Source organism: Doryrhamphus excisus, chromosome 9 (assembly GCF_030265055.1).
Source record: "Doryrhamphus excisus isolate RoL2022-K1 chromosome 9, RoL_Dexc_1.0, whole genome shotgun sequence".
NCBI lineage: Eukaryota > Metazoa > Chordata > Actinopteri > Syngnathiformes > Syngnathidae > Doryrhamphus > Doryrhamphus excisus.
In genome coordinates, this window is record NC_080474.1 from 17,485,715 (window position 1) to 17,500,317 (window position 14,603).

Sequence of the window (14,603 nt, forward strand, 5' to 3'; positions counted from 1 at the left end):
CACAAAGTTGTATGAGCCACATTTAAAACTCACAGTGCTTCTGTTTGGTATCTTCTGCCTTTCAATTTGATGACAAGGTCTTCGCCACAACTTACATAATGACTGTAGTCCCCACGCCCATCCACCACGTGCGTGTCTTCAATGAGGAGACAAACACGCCCCAAATCTGATTGGGTACAACGCAGCAGACGCCTGGTTGGACGAGCCAATGGCAGCGTCGTTTGGACAGGTCTGACTGCTCCATTCACGCGCCGAAATCCCGCCTCCTCCTCATGCCAACAAGACGTGACTTGTGAAGAGAAAAAAGTAAATTTTTATATGTATAGCTGTACTTTCAGTAGACCAACAAGACATAAATACAGCCATGGATCCACTCGTGGGTGCCATTGACCAGGGTACGAGTTCTACAAGGTTCCTGGTAAGTCACATTGCAACTTTTTACTGTGAAAAAAGGTAGGTTTTTAACACTCGGTCTACAGGAATTCTGAAACTACTACTCATTGTGACTGCTATGGTCAATATTTGTATACAATTCGGATTATCATTAAAAATATATAAGAATAAATTGTTGGAATGGGTAATAAACACTTCAGGACACTAAACGAAAACTATAATTACTGAGTGTTTAATTTTAGCTCCCTGTACTGCCTTCTCACCATCTTCTGCTGCTTCAATAAGGGCTCGTGCACCATCATTTGTCCGGCTTTTGCTGTCACGTGACCGGAGCGAAGTTAATTTTGAGTTGCATTAGGAAGTTCGTGATATTATCTCATTGATCACATCTACAGTGGGTCCTGCAGCTTCTGTAAAGACATTGTAACACGCCTGACTGTCCACACTGTGCCATCTCTGTGCTGAAGGTAGTGGGACAGCCTCTTCAGTGCTCTTTTGGTTAGGATAAGGGTTGGCATTAATGGGAAATGCAAGGATGATGCAATGCTGATTTCACGTCAAAGCCATCAAAAGTGTATACAGGGTGGTGTATACAACAAAGTGTAGCAAGCATGGTGTTAGCCTCCATTTTTATAACTATTAACTTTAGGGTCATTCTATAACTTGGCTCAGGAGGTAGAGCGGGTTGTCCAGAAACTGTAAGGTTGGCAGTTTGATTCTCGCTCCTTCCACCCAGTCATTGCCGTTGTGTCCCTGGGCAAGACACTTCACCCATCTCGTCTCCAGTGCTGCCCACACTGGTGTATGAATGTGAATGAATGTTTAGTGTTGGTCGGAGAGGCAGCAGGCACAAATTGGCAGCCATGTTTCTGTCAGACCATCCCATGGCACCTGTGACTACAGCTGTACATTACCACTCACTACCAATGTGTGACTGAGAAGTAAATGAATAAAAGTGTTTTATTATTTAGACGTAAGTATTTAGCTCTGTCTGTTGCCTGTTCTCCAGGCAGGGCAATAACAAAACACAACTATGGTGCTATCACCTGTTAACAAGTAACCAGTTTGTCTGTGGAATGTTGGAAACAAAAAAAGAAAGAAAAAATAGCTTTGGGTATGCATTGATGTGCTTGCAAAATATGACAAAAAATACAATTACATTTAATTTTGTGAAGTAGAAATGATGAAATGAAAGTAAAATGATCCAATGTAGGTCATCTGGAAGTTTTAAAGGCAAAGAACATTTTCATAAAAAGGTTAAACTTTAAACAGGCTTGTTGTTTTCACACTTACTTCAAGACTAATGACATCTGCAGTTTACCTTTAGATAGGGGTGTCCAAAGTGCGGCCCAGGGGCCATTTCGACCTGATTTTGGTATGTCAATATTTATATTATAAGGCAAAGCAAGCTTATTTATAAAAGAATTCCTACACAAGGTAATTCATGGTGCTTTACAGTAAAAGAAGGGTGACATAAAATAATTATCATTATATCAAATAATAATCATTATAACACCATTAAACAAAATGATTCATCTTTGATTTGAACATTGCCATGGTTGAGGATTGTCACACATTTACTGGAAGACTTGAAGATTTCTTCTTGTTTTTCCCCACAGGTGTTCAATGCCAAGACAGCGGAATTAATCAGCCAACACCAAGTTGAAATCGAGCAGCGTTTTCCAAAGGAGGGGTGAGGATTGCTGGCATTCAAAATATCCTCAGATATAACACAATATGCCCCGATGCAACGTATGCTGCTACACACTATGTTAGTGCATTGTGGACCCCATTAGAGAAAAATGACTTCCGGCATGAGAAAACCAGCAAGAATTTAAGTGTGTCTCAGAAAGACCTTAAAGCTACATTGTATGCTGTAGGTGGGTGGAGGAGGACCCGAAGGAGATTATACAGTCAGTCTATGAATGTATCGAAAGGACTTGTGAAAAGCTTCACCAGCTCAACATCAACATCAGCAACATTAAAGGTTGGACTTAATAATAATAATAATAATAAGCCTAATTTGAGGATGTTTATTACTACTATTACTACTACTGTTTTGTCAGCGGTGGGAGTAACCAATCAGAGGGAGACAACGCTTGTTTGGGACAAAGAGACAGGAGAACCTCTCTACAATGCTATCGGTATGTTATTTCAAGTGTATTTTCACTTTCATTACCACACATCACATCAGCAGCTGCTTCACATGGTTACACAGGGTGTATACAAATTTTGGACATATATGTCTTAACATAGGCTGCACGGCGGTCGAGTGGTTAGCACGCAGCGAGGAGAACCGAGTTCAATCCCACCGTCTGCCATCTATGTGTGGAGTTTGCATGTTTCCTGCCAGTTAACTTTTTTTTTCTTACTCTGTAGTTTGGTTAGACCTGCGCACACAGTCTACTGTGGAGAGGCTCATTAATAAAGCACCTGGCAAAAACAAGAATCACCTCAAGGTGAGAGGGATGTATCAAAAATACAATATATATTATGATATACAGTATATATAGGCTATGTAAAATGTATACAAATTATCCAGACTTTAGGTACACCGTGTCTATACTGTATATGTGGCAAGTGTTGATCAATTCTTTTTCCTGCAGCACAAGACAGGCCTTCCCATCAGCACCTACTTCAGTGCAGTGAAGGTCCGTTGGCTGCTGGACAATGTGGACGAGGTGCACCAGGCGGTGTTAAGTGGGCGTGCCATGTTTGGCACTGTGGACTCCTGGATCATTTGGGTATGATATTCAATTAAATAAAAACAAATGAAACATAACAAATATAGTTGTTTACAAGGTTTAACTTCATGTTATTTTGGTTGCTCAGTGCCTGACGGGTGGCAAGAATGGAGGAGTCCACTGCACAGATGTTTCTAATGCCAGTCGCACCATGCTCTTCAACATTCACACTATGACCTGGGATCCTGAGCTCTGCAGGTAACCACCTCACTCAAACATACACAAACAAAAGTAATTAGAAAATGTAGCCAGAATGCATTTGACCATATTTCTTGTAATGTACATTCATTATTCTACTGAATCATATGTTTGTATGTGGAAAATGCAAACAATTTCAGCCAGCCTTGTGAACGCTGTCCACATGAAAAAATGAATAAACACAAACGCTTCCTGCCACATCTTCTTTGTTTGGTGTTATGCTGCTGGCCGATCACTGAACGATCCATTCGATATGCGATGCCTAACCCTAATCTGCACTACAAGATATATGTAAGAATAAGAATATTCATTCATTCATTCATTTTCTTGCTTCTTTTAGTTACTTTGATATCTCAATGGAAATTCTCCCCAAAGTCAAAAGCTCCTCTGAAATATACGGCTTGATGGTAAGTTCTGTTCGTCATAACACACGCCATCAACGCACATTTTAAAATCAATAGTTTCCACATTGTGTGACTCTTTCCACTGCTTTTTCTATTTTAGAAATATATTCTAAATGTTAACCATTCTGTTCCTCTTCCTGGCAGAAAACAAGCAAACTTGAAGGAGTGCCAATCTCTGGGGTAACGCCTTTCTTTCTTATTTACCTTACTAAATGTTCTGTTGCTCGGTCATTTTGACATAACTCACAGAAAATGTATAAAATTATTTTTATTACACTATACCGATCGGTGACTGATCGATCAGCTATTGATCGGTATCGGCTGATATCAGTGAAAAAGCACGGTGCAGCGCTTTAAAATTAACTTTCTTCAATTTTTCTTCTTTATCTTCTTAGTAATTGCAATGAATTGGAAATAATGTGTGCTAAAATGACAATGTCTTTCTCAGTGTCTTGGCGATCAGTCGGCAGCCCTGGTTGGTCAGATGTGCTTCCAGGAAGGCCAGACCAAAAACACGTACGTCAGTCACAATGGGGTGGGCAAACCTTTGGGTTTTCTGACCACTTTAGTTGTTTTGTGGATTGTTTTGACGGAAGTCTCCATCCTGTCCTTTTGCACATTAGAGATGGTACTCCATCAAGTCATGAACATAAACATTCAGTCAATGAATGTCCTCCTGCCAGCTAATGAATGATGAAGCCATTTGCCCATCCCTGGTCTATAATATGTTGCTAATATTGTTTTCTCTTTGGATTCTTGTATTGTCATGTACAGATACGGAACAGGCTGCTTCATGCTCAGAAATACAGGACACAAGGTAAGCTCCATCATGTGTTGCGTTGTTCCCGCTTGTTTTTAACGTTCTTGGGATTCTTCCAGCCCGTGTTGTCGGAGCACGGCCTGCTGACCACTGTGGCCTACAAACTGGGGAAAGACCAGCCTACTTGCTATGCTTTAGAGGTATGTAACATCTATTTTCGTGATCCATAAACGTTCTCTATCAATAGATGCCAACATGCTCTCTGCTAGGGTTCTGTGGCCATCGCTGGGGCTGTGGTTCGATGGCTGAAGGACAACATGGGCATCCTGCAGTCATCCTCAGAAATTGGTATTCAGTACTCACATTTTTCCTTGTCATCTACAGTACACATAAACAGGCGTGTTCAGTTATCTACTTATATACTTTCTCATTCAGAGCAATTGGCTGCCACCGCAGGAACGTCTTATGGCTGCTATTTTGTGCCTGCTTTCTCCGGCCTCTATGCGCCATATTGGGAGCCCAGTGCACGTGGGTGAGACATGTTCTTGTTGTTCTTGATACCCGCAAACATAGACCTGCCACCATAATCAATAAATCAATTAACTGCATGATAAATAAAAACAAAGGGGGTGAGGTGGTGGTTAGTGTCTGTGAAGGGGAAATACTTCCCCGCACCAATGTTCCTTCTCCTCACAATGACATCATTTCATCCACATTATATCTCTTGAATTGATTTATACATCATCATGACAAGCCTAGTGTCCATTTTACAAGTAACCTGAAATGGTGACAGTTGCACAATAAAAGCATAGTGTATGTATCACAACATAAACAGTACATATAAATACAATACATATAACTAGTGCAAAATATCACTGCTAATGTGAGCACATAAGTCAACAAGCTTCCTTTGTGTTTTGTAGCATCATCTGTGGCCTCACACAGTTTACCAACAAAAGCCATTTGGCTTTCGCTGCTCTGGAGGCCGTCTGCTTCCAAACCAGAGAGGTACCTAGTCTCCATCATGACTAATGTCCACATTGTGGCTCTACAGGGTCTGGGCATAAAGTATGCATATATAGTATACATTAAATTGTCTTTCATTCATAATTACTGTCATGGTATGTTTATTTGTATGAACCGTTCATTTTATTTTTATTAAGTTTTTTGCTACTCAGACATTTTTGTTGCTTAAATTGATTTCTTACTATAATATTTTCTTTCAAGTGAGAAACAAGTTAAACATATATGCATGTGTGGATATTTTTTCATGACAGAATTGTGTACTATATGCATTTTTACCTGTGTCCAGACTTTGGGGACCTTGTACTGCAAGTCATCAGTTCATCCAACAGTGCATGTGTGAATCTTCTTCATGTACTCTTGTAGATCCTCGACGCAATGAACCAGGACAGTGGCGTTCCTCTGGTGCAGCTGCAAGTGGATGGAGGCATGACGTCTAACAGATTACTGATGCAGCTGCAGGCTGACATCCTTGGAGTGTGTGTTGGTATGACAACACACACTCATACCTGCTAACTCTGATATTTCCTTTCTTTGCATGTTACCCTCACGTTTCAGTCGTTTCCAGTATATTTCACGAATTTTAACTTGAATCAAAAACTACTACCTATCTACTATCTACTACTAACTGATGTTGTTTGTAATGTTTACCGCTAGATGTCACTGTTTAGTCTTTAATTCTTACCTTCGATCCCAGCTTGTTATTTTGTTGCTGGTGTTCATCTGTTTGTATTCAAAACAACTTGAAAGGTTATGGATCTATTTGGATGAAATTTTCAGGAATCGGAAGAACTGATTACATTTTGGGGGTGATCCGGATCACTGTCTGGATCCAGGAATATTTGAAAGGAATTATGTAGTTAACACTCCGCGTCACCGGGTGGCACTAGAAAGACACCGCAAGTCATGTCGAGGCGGGCTGACTATGTTTATTAAATATTAACCCGCAGCAACTTTGCAACAACATCACACAGTTTGATTAGAATTCACATTTTATTGATATTGTTATTTGTGTAAGCTCTGTGGTGCGGTTGTATGAAATATATTACCACCGCTTCCTATTGGATGGGATGTAACCACGTGACTTTAACAAGCTAAGCATTTCGCCTGTATTTCAGTCATTTAAAGTATTTAAATCAATAGTTCAGATTACTACTGCTTTAAAATGCATCGTTGTCTGCCGTATTGATGCGTATTGATGTGTGGCGTCGTTAGTTGAACTTTCGCGGTAGTGAAACCATCACTTTAGTTTGTAGTTTCAGGAATCAGGTCCTCCGGTCTGAGTGAATGTAGTTATCGCTTCTCGGCCTTTTGGCTAAGATCAAGTGTAGTATCTGTTCTTATCAGTTTAATATCTGATACGTCTCCTATATGGAGACCATATATTAAATTGATTTTTGGAACAGGGAGATGGAATAGGGGCTTGCTCCGTCCACTCCACGCATCGACCTGGTATTGCAGTACCTCCAGGAACGGTGCACCCTCCCATAATGTTAAAAATAAGTCAATCCATAAATTCCCAAGGGCTGTTGTTTTAAGTGTTACCGACATGGGACACATACAAAGGAAGTAGCAATGTGTACCAAACAGTATATGAACAAAAAACATACTTACACACCCTGAACATTGTAGTATTATTCATTCATTCATTTTCTACCGCTTTTTTCTCAGGGGGGTGCCGGAGCCTATCCCAGCTGTCTCCCACACCCTCACTGGTGGCCAACCAATCACAGGGCACATATAGACAAACAACCATTCACACTCACATTCATACCTATGGACAATTTGGAGTGTTTTTGGAATGTGGGAGGAAACCGGAGTACACGGAGAAAACCCACGCATGCACAGGGAGAACATGCAAACCCCACACAGGTGGAATTGAACCCTGGTCTCCTAGCTGTGAGGTCTGCGCGCTAACCACTCGTCCGCCGTGCTGCCCATTGTAGTATTAAACGTGTAATATTTACAAATATGCACATACAGTAAAAAATATTTATTTACATGTTTTATTAATTAAATTAGTAATTTCATTTCACTCTTTTGGCCCAGTGAAACCTTCCATGTCAGAGACAACGGCTCTAGGGGCCGCAATGGCGGCAGGGGCAGCAGAGGGGGTCAACGTGTGGAGCTTGAGCCCCGATCATCTCCCTCGCATCGCTTGTGAAAAATTCCAGCCTCAGATCAACCGTGATGGTAAGAAAATATAAGCAAAAAAAGGCTTCAACTATCCTGAAATGTCATCTTGTCACAGAAAGCGACTTCCGCTTTGCTCGCTGGAAGAAGGCCGTCCAAAGATCCATGAATTGGGAGACCACGGAGCCAGGCTGCTCGGACAACGGTATGTTGGTATGTACCGCCATTTACCATTTAAGCTAATCATTTGAGAGAGACTGGTCAGAGAAGCTGTAGGTGCGAATTGGCAGCAACATTTGACCCTTAGGCTTTTACCGTAATGGGCTCACTTCATCATGAAGATAAAAAGCACAATCAAATTGAATTCATCATGAATGATTTTGATACCAGTATATGAAACATGTGGTGACTAACACGTACATTGGAATACAGTTGCATCAAGGTTCGAAATTCGCTGCTTTCCCCAAAACAGATTAAGAAATCATTCGTGGTTGAAGCTTATTAGTTACAAAATATGCACATGTAAGCAAATTATACATATTTTCTTTACCTAAATAAAGCAATTACACACACAAAAATAGCTAAATGAACTAAAATCCAAATATCAGACATTCAAAGATGGAGTATTCTTCAGTAATGTTACTTCAATATTCAGTGAAACATAAACATGGCTGGCGAGCTACAAATTAATTGCCCCCATGGGGGTAAATAAAGTTTTCTGAATCTGAATAAGCACCTGATGTGACCAATAGGCTTTTATTGCAGGTTTGAATTATCTCACAACAGGCACAATAACATAATGTGATAAACGGGGGGTTACTGTATTCTTATTGCATGTGGATGCAACTTTAACCCAATAATGTATGCATGGAAACATGGTAATTGTTGATGTATTTTGTGAAGCCCACAGATAACCATCAATGATGGGGGAAAATGGCATCAGGATGTTTTCTGGAGAAAGACTGAGTGACATTATTGTCTACCAAGTGGCAGCTGGAAATGAAGAGTGGAAATTGTGGAGCAACTAGTGGACATCTTTATTTTAAAAAAAGGGAAACATGGTCAGGAGCTGGACTGTTATACTTAAAGAGGAGCTGTGGCGGCAATGGCAGACACCGGACATTATTTCTGGTCATCATTGTCCTGTGGCATATAAAAAATGAAATATATACATGAAATATTATAATAATCCAATATTGATAGTCAAGGATAATATATTGAAAATGTTACATTCATTTTTTTAGCATTTGGATAATCAGGAAATGTATTAGTAAAGTGAAACTGTATATTTAAAATAATCAAGGAAAATATATTGGCCTCCAATGTGTATGTAGTAAACTACATGATTCAAAATGTATCAATATGCGGGTTTTAACTCATACAATTATTTAAAAAATATAAGTAAATGCAAATATTTAATATAAATTACAAATATCAATATTTCTTAGTTACATATATTTAAGATAAAAAAAATGGAATTGTGTCCAGACTTCAGGGATTTCAGTGTGCCCAGTATGTAGCTAGTCAAGTTAGATCAGTATGCGTGAATGCATTGATTCCTGGAATGGAGACTTTATTTGTGGAATAAAAAGTTGTATTTCTTTCACAGGTGTAAACGCACATCTCAAATAAAGTCAATTAGATTCTGGTGTTTCATATTTCAATGCAAGGTACTTGAGTTTCGTGATTCTGCAGACTTCCATATAAAAACATTCAGGAAATATTGTCAACAGAATACAATTCATACACATGAAGGACACCAGGACCTGCAGGTTTACTGGACTTGAACTCACCTCCAAGGAGTGAGCAGGAAAAAAGCTGACAACAAATCAGAGTCCGGGTTTAGCGAGAGAACTGTCTTCTGTCATTCTTCCCTTTGTTGACATGCTTAAAGATTTTGGATTTGTTCACATTCTTGGACTTCTGGTACCCGAATCCGCCGCCGCCGCCTCGCTTTTGCAGCTTTGCGCCTTTGCTGCTGTTGACGTCTGAGTGGGGGAGATCTCGGTGAAGGAAATAACAGCAACGCCTTTTCCATACAACAACGCATCAAAACACAGAAAAGGATACTGAGATCGACGTAGGGAGGAACTTTGAATCCAAAGGACAAGGCCACCATGAGGAGGTCCAGCGTGTTGACACTGTAGATCTGCTTGAGTGAGTGGGAGTCGTAAGCCCTCACGTAGGACTTGTAGGCCTCTTGGGCTGACTTGTGGAGATAGTAGTTCTTTTCGATGAGCTTCTCCAACTAAGAAGCAGATATTTGGGTCACATTTGTTTTATGTGCAAGTCAAACGGTTGAACATCTCAGTGACGTTCATCGCACTTCTTACCTGGGACTGAATATCTGAGATTTTACTCCAGGAAAATTCAAACTCACTCAGGGGGACCTGCAATACACAAGATACCTTTTATGGTACTTTCTAAATCCTTCTAATACCACCCGGCTCAGCTGGCTAGTGGCTATGTTACCAATTGTGGTTAAAAGAAATGTACAAAAAGTCAATATTTTTCACAATTACCAATTAAACTGCATAAAAACTGTAAATTGGCTCTTGTAAACGGCTCTTGTATACACATACATGATTTAGCACGAACACATCACAAAAGCAGTATAGGCTATGTATTCAATCATAGTGGCTAAACTTTGTCAAATTGCTAACTACTGTATTTTCCGCACACAGGATTTTAAAACGCTGTCTATTTCTGCATCCACAATCCATTGGCATATGGTGACGTAACTTGCACGGTGCTGCCACCCAGTCTTAGTAAAGGTGTGTTCGTATTTTACGCATCTGTGTCTAACAGTCAATGAAGCAGAGCGCCTACCAAAGTAGCAACAATACCTTGGCCTGCTTGAGGAAGCGTAGGAATCCGAGCTCCTGTGGCCGGAGGATCAGCAGCGCGTGGCCTTGGCCGTTGATGCCTCGTGCCGTTCGGCCCACTCTGTGGATGTACTCCTGTTGGGTAGGAAATAAAGCGTTTAGAAATAAGACTTCTTATCTCATGTAGATTGATGATGTGGCCAGAGAAACTTTAAGTGGAATTGCAATCAAAGGGTCTTCAGTGTTGAAGACCCTCCAGATTTCCAGCTTTGATACATCCATATATGTAATGTATGTATTTATACAAAAGACCCATATTATAAAACGATCAAAACAAGACCTTGGGGTCATCCGGGGGGTCGTACTGGACGATCCAGTCCACTTCAGGAATGTCCAGACCTCGAGCTGCCACGTCAGTGCACAGCAGAATGCCAGTGTCTGCGTTGCAGAACTGGAAGAAGGTTGTGGTGCGTTTGGTCTGCTTCTGCTTGCCCTAAGTGATGGACAAACAAAGCTGGCATTGATACATGGACCTTCTGAAACATATGGGAGTCATAGATCATGCAAGATGAAGCTTACGTGGATGGCCATCACAGGAAGGTCAATGTAATTGAGTAGCTCATAGTGGAATTTGACAGACATGCAGGAGGAGAAAAAGACCATCAGCTTCTTCTTGCGGTTCTTCTTGAGGAAAGTGAAGAGGAGCAGGAAGCGCTTCTCTGAAGGACACACAACGTAGCCCTGGAGGTAGAGAAAGAGTCGGCATCATGAGAGGGTATGACGACACCAGGCGTGTGTGGGCATTTGTGGGTGCGCCAACGCTACCTGCTCCAAGCCATCCACCGTGGCATTGTCTTTGTTGTCATCCACGCCCACATACAGCGGCTCTTTCTTCAGAGAGATACGAGCCAAGTCCTCCACTTTGCGGGTCTGTGTGGCGGAAAACAGCATGGTCTGTCTCCTCTCTGTGGAACACACACACAATCAATCACAGCCAGTCATTAACAGCAGACCATTACAATAAATCCACTAGTACTTCTAGTACTTAAATAAACCAAACAGAGTAGCATATTGGCCTTGTGTTACATTTCATGGTTACGTACACACCCTCATAAATTACTAATACCCTACCCAAGAGAAGTAGCTACGTCTTTGCAGCAGAATCATTTGTAGGGTGGAAATTCTCCAAGACGTTAAAACAAGTAAAATCTAAACAGACAATTAAAAAAAAACAAACAAACATACTAGGCAGCAGCTTGATGATCTGTTTCAGTTCCTCCTCGAAGCCCACCTCCAAGATGCGGTCCGCCTCATCAATAATCAAACACTGCAGGTTCTTGAACATGAAGCCAGGTGTGTTCTAAAAAAGTTATCCATGTCATTATAAATATCACATTGTTAAGCAGTGTCACCACTGCAAGTAAATGATATTGAACTTGGAAGTCTATTCTCAGGCAAACATGCAGCAAAAGTACTGCTCCAATTTTTTGGCAGCTAATTTTGGCCTAAGCATCTCACTCATGCTGTATTGCAAATCACTCTCAAAAAAAAAAAAAAAAAAAAAAAAAACTTAAACCATATTAGGAAAGCAGGAAGTGAACAAATGTAACAGTTACTGATTGTAAAAGTACCAGATGGAGGGGTAGGATTTAATAAGCTTTGCTTCTTCCTACTCCTTTTGGACATGTGGAACTGTGAACTGATTATGTGATGCATTCAATTGTAATCTGATGCATGTTCAAATGAAATAAAACCATTAAAGGAATTTCTGATGTTTATGTATGAGAGCTTCATGTCACTGAAGGTCGATGTTAGTTCACCTGGAGGTGGTCCAGCAGACGACCGGGCGTCGCTACCAAAATGTTGACACCGTTGGCAAGTTTTTGGGCCTCGGCTGAGCGGTTGCTGCCACCCATAATCAGGCCGTAGGTGTGCACGTGGTGCGTCATCAGTTCTTTCAGGACACCGTACGTCTGCATTGCCAATTCACGTGTAGGGGAAAGAATCACGACACCAGTCCCTGTAGGAAGATGGTTAAGACAGAGAGTTAACTAAAAGGTAAACTGACATTTTCATGCAAAATGTAAGAGCATCATGAAAATCATTCGCCTTATAGTTGAGCCAATAGAATAAATAATAATGAGTGCATAGTCATTACCGTTTCTGGGCATAAACTTGAGTTTATAGATGAGCTCTATGGAAGGTATGAGGAAGGCCAAGGTTTTACCACTTCCCGTTTTGGCAGCAGCCAGCACGTCTCTGCTCATCAAAACAAAAAAACAAATCAGAATCCACACATTCCAAGGTTTAATTAACAGTAGATTAATATAATCCCCACCTTCCCTCTAGTAGAGGACGAATGCTTTTGTGCTGGATCTCGGTCATATGCTCGAAGCCCATCTCCTTCACTCCTTTCAGCGTGTTCTCACTCACCAGCCCAGCAAGAGAAACAAAAGAGGTGTCCTCAAATGCTCCTGACAGACAGCAGACAACGGAGGTTACCAAATACGGTAATTTGGGATGGTACATATGAGATTAATACAATTACAATGTGTAAGATGACAGTAGCTTCAATAAAACATGTCCTTGCAGTTAAGTCATGTCAGAGAGGTCAGAGATGACTCTCCTCAAAAGACAACCACAAGAAGTCAATGTGCGCCTTATTTGACACCCCTTTCATGACGGATACATTGAAAGGGCAACACTTAAAGGCAACGATATTCATGTAGTACTGCAAAAAATTTGAATAAGCCAATGCTTATTATGTATTATTTATATTTTGCAGAAAGGCAAAGAAACAGCTATATTAAGACACTTCCCCTGTAACCATGATGTGTTTTTTTTCCCCTAGAAAAAGACTACATCATGGCCGCTTTTTCTTTACCTGTCAAACCAGATGGTAGTTCAGGTTGTTCCTCTTCTTCATCTTCCACGATATCTAAAGACTGTTGCTCACTGCCATCTTCCTTTTCCTCATCGACCTGGTCTTGACTTTTGGGTTTCTTGTCAGCTAAGGAGGTTGAGATGGTATTTAAATGAGTAAACACAAATAAATGTTGTGATAGTTAGTCGAAGGGCTGTGTGTTACCTGGTGATTCAATAGCAAGAGGCGCCTTTCTTTTCTTTTTCTTCTTTTGTTTAAAAGAGCTTTGCTCTCCGTTAGTTTGAATAGCAGATGGGTTGTCGCCCTGCTCGCCCTGGCATAGTTCGGTTTCTGCTGTGCAAAGAGATTCTGCTTCTTGAGAAGATTTGTCCGCCAATCCGTCTGATTGCACTGCGAGGAATCGAAAAGTTGCAACATCGCAATAATTATTAGCAATATCAATACTTGTGTATTTACAATATATGAAGATTTATTCATGTTATTGTGTTTGTAGTCGACTCTATGAAAATTAGCGACTACTTTAATTTATAAGAAATGTTATACAGCCATAATAACGCTTAATGTTTGTCGTTCTATGTTTGTATATGAAACAGTATGAGCCAGAATTCATGCTAATGTCACAAGCTAACGAAGCCAATAAAGCCGAATGTCGCTACAAAAAAGCTAACAAAACACTTTAGTATTTGACACTTACCAGTCTCTTCATCTTCTGTCTGCGTCCTAAGTAACTTTCGCTCTTTATTTTTCGCGTTTCTTTTCTGGATTTTCTTACGGATTATCTTCATCTGCATGTCCGCCATGTTGACTGCACTCCACACGTGTATGCGTGTGCTCCTCAGGACCAGCTCAAGAAGCGGCCTGAGATTTGCCTGAATTAAAATGTCAAGGACCCCACAACGCGGGACGCAACTGCCCAACTAAAATACTCAGTAAATGAATATAAATGAAGATGATAACTTCGAGCTATCTTATAAAATTCATTGGACAGGATCATTTATAGTATAAATTGTCCCCAGTGACAATGATCAACATTATATCGATATGAGTATGCTGCCATAAAATTTACATTTTTTGCACTCTTTCTGTTGTGAAAGTGATGCAACTTGCCAAAAATCAGTATGCGGATCAAACAGGAAGTTCCAATTATTTTAACTAACTAACAATAAAAGATCAATTAAAATAAAAAAAAACATTTTACTTTATGGAGCTGGTAATCTTAAAGCGATACATCAAGCATAC

At 40.5% G+C, this 14,603-nt stretch overlaps 2 protein-coding genes and 2 non-coding genes across 5 annotated transcripts; 2 read left to right on the forward strand and 2 right to left on the reverse strand.

Annotated features, from left to right (window-relative positions):
- The first annotated feature begins 206 nt into the window (after positions 1 to 206).
- Positions 207 to 9,319, forward strand: LOC131136187 (glycerol kinase-like). 2 transcript variants are annotated; one of them, XM_058082778.1, is made up of 19 exons: positions 207 to 418; positions 2,013 to 2,086; positions 2,274 to 2,380; positions 2,460 to 2,537; positions 2,773 to 2,852; positions 3,000 to 3,137; positions 3,226 to 3,335; positions 3,676 to 3,742; positions 3,884 to 3,919; positions 4,188 to 4,255; positions 4,514 to 4,556; positions 4,619 to 4,699; positions 4,769 to 4,847; positions 4,935 to 5,031; positions 5,423 to 5,507; positions 5,889 to 6,009; positions 7,572 to 7,715; positions 7,774 to 7,860; positions 8,559 to 9,319. In XM_058082778.1, the coding sequence occupies exons 1-19, from the start codon at positions 365 to 367 to the stop codon at positions 8,567 to 8,569; spliced, it is 1,560 nt and encodes a 519-aa protein (XP_057938761.1). In that variant the 5' UTR covers positions 207 to 364; the 3' UTR covers positions 8,570 to 9,319. The 2 variants fall into 2 exon arrangements, with proteins under 2 accessions (XP_057938761.1, XP_057938760.1); XM_058082777.1 differs by having other exon boundaries at positions 209 to 418; positions 7,774 to 7,868.
- On the forward strand, positions 6,818 to 7,008 carry LOC131136361 (U2 spliceosomal RNA). Its single transcript, XR_009131736.1, has one exon. It is a non-coding gene; the product is annotated as a U2 spliceosomal RNA (small nuclear RNA).
- Positions 8,669 to 14,248, reverse strand: ddx18 (DEAD (Asp-Glu-Ala-Asp) box polypeptide 18). Its single transcript, XM_058082775.1, has 15 exons — positions 14,059 to 14,248; positions 13,569 to 13,754; positions 13,365 to 13,490; positions 12,819 to 12,954; positions 12,639 to 12,739; positions 12,301 to 12,500; positions 11,726 to 11,840; positions 11,306 to 11,445; positions 11,060 to 11,221; positions 10,821 to 10,973; positions 10,502 to 10,615; positions 9,989 to 10,045; positions 9,726 to 9,903; positions 9,449 to 9,643; positions 8,669 to 8,798 (listed from the first exon to the last, which is right to left on the reverse strand). The coding sequence occupies exons 1-14, from the start codon at positions 14,162 to 14,164 to the stop codon at positions 9,498 to 9,500; spliced, it is 1,920 nt and encodes a 639-aa protein (XP_057938758.1). The 5' UTR covers positions 14,165 to 14,248; the 3' UTR covers positions 8,669 to 8,798; positions 9,449 to 9,497.
- Positions 13,059 to 13,194, reverse strand: LOC131136363 (small nucleolar RNA SNORA13). Its single transcript, XR_009131738.1, has one exon. It is a non-coding gene; the product is annotated as a small nucleolar RNA SNORA13 (small nucleolar RNA).
- Positions 14,249 to 14,603: the final 355 nt, after the last annotated feature.

Excerpts from the sequence above, each read along its gene's own strand:
- LOC131136187 (XM_058082777.1), top strand. The coding sequence starts at position 365 with ATGGATCCACTCGTGGGTGCCATTGACCAGGGTACGAGTTCTACAAGG. Across the intron at positions 4,256-4,513 it reads GAAGGCCAGACCAAAAACAC|ATACGGAACAGGCTGCTTCA; the intron begins GTACGTCAGTCA and ends TGTCATGTACAG. Across the intron at positions 6,010-7,571 it reads CATCCTTGGAGTGTGTGTTG|TGAAACCTTCCATGTCAGAG; the intron begins GTATGACAACAC and ends CTTTTGGCCCAG.
- ddx18 (XM_058082775.1), bottom strand. The coding sequence starts at position 14,164 with ATGGCGGACATGCAGATGAAGATAATCCGTAAGAAAATCCAGAAAAGA. Across the intron at positions 12,501-12,638 it reads CAAGTTTATGCCCAGAAACG|GGACTGGTGTCGTGATTCTT; the intron begins GTAATGACTATG and ends ATCTTCCTACAG. Across the intron at positions 10,974-11,059 it reads TTCCTGTGATGGCCATCCAC|GGCAAGCAGAAGCAGACCAA; the intron begins GTAAGCTTCATC and ends TCCATCACTTAG.